Source organism: Limulus polyphemus, unplaced genomic scaffold, assembly GCF_000517525.1.
Source record: "Limulus polyphemus unplaced genomic scaffold, Limulus_polyphemus-2.1.2 Scaffold503, whole genome shotgun sequence".
NCBI lineage: Eukaryota > Metazoa > Arthropoda > Merostomata > Xiphosura > Limulidae > Limulus > Limulus polyphemus.
In genome coordinates, this window is record NW_013666113.1 from 217,323 (window position 1) to 222,491 (window position 5,169).

At 37.1% G+C, this 5,169-nt stretch overlaps 1 protein-coding gene across 1 annotated transcript in view; it reads left to right on the forward strand.

Moving 5' to 3' along the window:
- Positions 1–1,216: 1,216 nt before the first annotated feature.
- The window catches only part of LOC106458703 (F-box/LRR-repeat protein 16-like), a 24,318-nt gene continuing 20,365 nt past the window's right edge, over positions 1,217–5,169 (forward strand). The window contains exon 1 of the mRNA XM_022384983.1: positions 1,217–2,606. Within this exon, the coding sequence (XP_022240691.1) occupies positions 1,492–2,606 (1,115 nt within the window). The 5' untranslated portion in view covers positions 1,217–1,491. The remainder of the gene's footprint in view (positions 2,607–5,169) is intronic.

Genomic DNA, 5,169 nt, shown 5'->3' on the forward strand with positions numbered 1-5,169 from the left:
ATTGTCACAATAAAACGTGGTTCGAACCTTGAACTTGCCGAAATGCAGACCGGCACACTAACCACTAGGCAACGAGTGGCCATCAAATTATTGAGTTATGTATTGCCCGAAAGACGTAGTATATTTATATTTTAACGTTAAATATAGTTTTCTGATTTAGACTTGTTACTCGTGTTGGAACTGTTGGGAAATGAACTTTAGAAAGAAGAATCTATTTTAACTTTTTGTTGTTATGTAAAAAACAAGTTCAGTCGCATAAACAGGTTTTTTAAATGTCTTTTGTTGCTCTTTGATAGCTCTACTGCGAGGATTAAACATTAATTTTTGAACAGCTAATTGAAGAGAAAATATTGGTTTGTTGACGTTTTTCCCTCGACTTGTGATGGAAGAAAGAAATTTGAAAGATCTAATCCGTATTTTGTTAATTATATCGATTTTGAGAAACTCCATTTACAGCTTCTAGCAGGTGCGCCGGCAGAAAATAAATAACCTTACGCACGAGAGTCAGTCTTACTCCCTGGCGGAGGCTTAGGAGCTGAGCCTCCCCATAAAAGAAGGGCCAGGGGACGAAGCCCAAGACGCACTCCGCGATTATAAAGAAAATTACTTCGTAACGTTTTCAGTGTTTCTCTTTTATTGTGTTCTGAATTTAGGGTTGAAATTTTTATCGTGGGTGAAACCATATGAAATTGTGTGTAACGGTGGGGCGCAACGCTCTTGCCTAGAATGTGCGCTAATAAACTTTGATTAAAACAAACGTTCCACTGTGGTATTATTCTTCGTGTCCGTTTCTATATCATATTTTCTCACATATCATTTTTTTGTTTTTTTTATACAAGTTGGGAATATTACTGAACAGCCTTTGCTTTCATTAGAAATCATTGAGAAGTCGCCATGGCAACAAGCCTTGGTAGCTGTTCTCGTGTGTTTATTGATTGTCTTACATGGAGGATCAACGAGACGTTATTTGTCAGCCTATGAACAGTAGTCAAAAACTTAATTATCTACGATTCTGTTTTGTTTTTAAAGTTGAATATAAGAAAAATAAATTAAAATTTTCAATCAAGCTCTACAAAATTGATTTACACAGGATACCGGCGAAATATCTTTATATTTTTATAGTATTCTACTGACGTCACTTACGCACACTCAGTAAAAATATTACAGCAGAGTCACTTCGCGAACCCACGCTTTATTTCCACATTTGAAAGACAAGACGACTTACACCAGTATCCCGTTTGGTGTGTATTGTATAAGCTTCGTGAAATAACACTTTCCAATCGTTCCATTTCGTACTTGATTTTAAATTGTACAAAACGATTTGTTTCTGTAGAGCTTTCAACAGTGTCAACTTTTTATCCTTTTTTTTTTTTAGAATTTACCAAGAGGGTGCTAAATCAAGTATTTAGCGTGACCAGTGAGCGAAAGTGAGCTTTTTTCTGTCGTACATTATAATTTGATAGGGAATGTGGGTTTGCTGGTGCTACAGTCATGTCAACAGATGTTAGTTTCACGAAGCGTGCAGCGGCTGAACTCACTAGATGTTTCAACGGTTTAGCCGTCCGTGGAAAGGCTGGTAACATTCGATCACCCGGAGGGCTGACCAGTGTCTCGACCGCGACCGGTCAAGATTCGAATACTCGCCATAACAAAGGGGTATCTCGTGTAGAAAAAGCTGCTGAAATCAGGGAATATTTGTCAGCACTAAAAAGACCAATAACAGTGAAGGACTTGTGGCAAGACCCAGGTTTTTTGGGTACGTTTTTCCGGTACTTTATTTCTCGTGAGCGGAAAATATTAGCGCAAGTGTGCCAGCTTTGGAGGGACCTACTGTATCAGCCCAAGTACTGGAGAGGGATTCTCCCCATCCTTCAGTGTCGGGAACTGCGACCTACTTCGGGGGACAAGTCAACCTCAGCCGAACTGAGAAAGAAGGTGTACTTTAGTCTTGAGCGACGAGGATTTGACTGTGCTTGTCTCTTTGGCGCAAATGATGAGGACTTGTATGATTTTGTGAGCAACTGTCCACCCTCTTATGTGAGACACCTACGTCATTTGTCGCTACGTTACTGTAATGTGACGGACAAAGGTCTTGAAGTTTCCCTAAAAAATCTACAAGCCGTGACGCAATTAGAACTGTTCGGTTGTAATGACATTACTGACGCGGGTCTGTGGGCTACTTTAAATCCCCGTATTGTATCATTGACATTAGCGGACAGTATAAATATAGCGGACGAAAGCGTAGCTACCATCACGCAGTTACTCCCTTCCTTGTACGAGCTCAATTTGCAAGCATACCACGTGACAGACACCGCTTTGGCGTTTTTCGGACCTCGCCAAAGTGCAACCTTAATTATTCTTCGTCTTCGATTTTGTTGGGAGATCACAAACCACGGACTCCTTAATCTCGTCCACGCTCTTCCCAATCTGAGTATACTCTCGCTTTCAGGTTGCTCTAAAATAACTGATGATGGGGTGGAATTAATTTCGGAGAATCTGCGACAGCTGCGGTCACTTGACCTCTCCTGGTGTCCTCGAATTACGGACGCTGCCCTGGAGTATATTGCCTGTGATCTGGCACACTTAGAAGAACTGACTTTGGACAGGTAGGCAGAAATAATAGTTCCTCTAGGAAAAGTTTCCTAAGACGTAGGGCAATGTTTGAAAAACTTAAATATATGCAGTTTTTTTCTTCAAAGGTATCTCAGTCATTCATAGTAGAATTTCCAAGAATCAACAGCATAAAACAATTACATCATAATTTTGTATAACACGTTAGGTCTCGCAATCTTAAAAAGCAAACGCTATTCATCTTTTGAATAAGAGCTTCAAGTTTTAGTCATTTATACTTTAAAATTAAAACTATGTACTCAAGCAAGGTACTGCATGGATAAACTAGACGACACTCTCTCTCTCTACACGAGTGTGTGTGGGGTTACTGATCACTCATTATTTCTTCAAAAGGTTTTTTTTCTATTGGCTTTGAACAATTAATTCTAGCTATAAATTTCAAGCAGAAATTAAAGCAGCCCCCCCCCAAAACAATGGGGTTCTATGGAAAGAACTTAAAAACTTGTAAATAATCGGAATGTTTTCTATATTGGTTCTATAATAATAATAATATTTGAACCTTCAGGTTATTCAAATGTTGGTTCTATAATAATAATATTTGAACCTTCAGATTATTCTAATCTTGGCCCTATAATAATAATATTTTAACCTTCAGGTTATTCTAATGTTGGCACTATAATAATAATATTTTAAACTTCAGGTTATTCTAATGTTGGCTCTATAATAATAATATTTTAAACTTCAGGTTATTCTAATGTTGGCTCTATAATAATAATATTTTAAACTTCAGGTTATTCTAATGTTGGCTCTATAATAATAATATTTTAAACTTCAGATTATTCTAATGTTGGCTCTATAATAATAATATTTTAAACTTCAGATTATTCTAATGTTGGCTCTATAATAATAATATTTTAAACTTCAGATTATTCTAATGTTGGCGCTATAATAATAATATTTTAAACTTCAGATTATTCTAATGTTGGCCCTATAATAATAATATTTTAAACTTCAGATTATTCTAATGTTGGCCCTATAATAATAATATTTTAAACTTCAGGTTATTCTAATGTTGGCTCCATAAAAACCTGAAGCCCCTGCATGGCCAGGTGGTTAGGGCGCTCGACTCGCAATCTGAGGGTCGCGGGTTCGAATCTTCGTCACACCAAACATGCTCGCCCTTTCAGCCGTGGGGGCGTTATAAAGTGACGGTCAATCCCACTATTCGTTGGTAAAACAGTAGCCCAAGAGTTGGCGGTGGGTGGTGATGACTAGCAGCCTTCCCTCTAGTCTTACACTGCTAAATTAGGGGCGGCTAGCGGAGATAGTCCTCGTGTAGCTTTGCGCAAAATTCAAAACAAACAAACAAACAAACAAAAAATCTGCAATAAAAAAAATGGGAGGAAGGGCATAGAAAGTTCTCATGAAAATACATAATCTAAAATGTGTAATTATATATATTTCGTTTTTTGCTGAAATAGCAAATTGTCATACAGTCAATTTTGTCACCCATCAGGGTAAGTTTGCGCGGTGAACAGAGCACAGATAACTACTCTATAGCATAATTCTAAAATTACTCACGGTCTGACCATTTTTTAATTCAAAAGTAAATCACAACATAATCAATTACTTCATAACATTAACAGCTGAATAACCAATTATTTCCTAATATTAACAGCTGAATAGTCAATTATTTCCTAATATTAACAGCTGAATAGTCAATTACTTCATAACATTAACAGCTGAATAGTCAATTATTTCCTAATATTAACAGCTGAATAGTCAATTACTTCATAACATTAACAGCTGAATAACCAATTATTTCCTAATATTAACAGCTGAATAGTCAATTACTTCATAACATTAACAGCTGAATAACCAATTATTTCCTAATGTTAAGAGCTGAATAGTCAATTACTTCCTAATATTAACAGCTGAATAACCAATTATTTCCTAATGTTAAGAGCTGAATAGTCAATTACTTCCTAATATTAACAGCTGAATAACCAGTTATTTCCTAATATTAACAGCTGAATAGTCAATTACTTCATAACATTAACAGCTGAATAACCAGTTACGTCCTAATATTTGATTACTATTCCCTCGAAGATACCTAACTAATACTATGTCTTTTATGAACACATGTGCTTTCTTAGTATTTAGAAACGTGTGCCGAACGTATTCATGCAAGAACCAAAACGTTAGTTTTGAAAATATTCTCAATTAAATTTCCCCTTCTCTGTGGACCAAAATTTGTGCGTGATTTGTTTCAACTCAAAGCCACACAATGGGCTATCTGAGCTCTGCCCTCCGCGAGGAATCAAACCACGGATTGTAACGTGGAAGTCCGTAAATTTACTGCTAACTCACCAGGGGACAAAATTAGTTCCAAACTTGTTATAAATCGAGACATGTTGAATGATCGTCCTGCTCAGCTGGCAGCTGTTTATCAGTTGAAGGTTCATTCTGCTCAGTCGGCAGCTGTTTATCAATTGAAGGTTCGTCCTGCTGAGTCCGCAGCTGTTTATCAGTTGAAGGTTTATTCTGCTCAGTCGGCAGCTGTTTATCAATTGAAGGTTCTTCCTGCTGAGTCCGCAG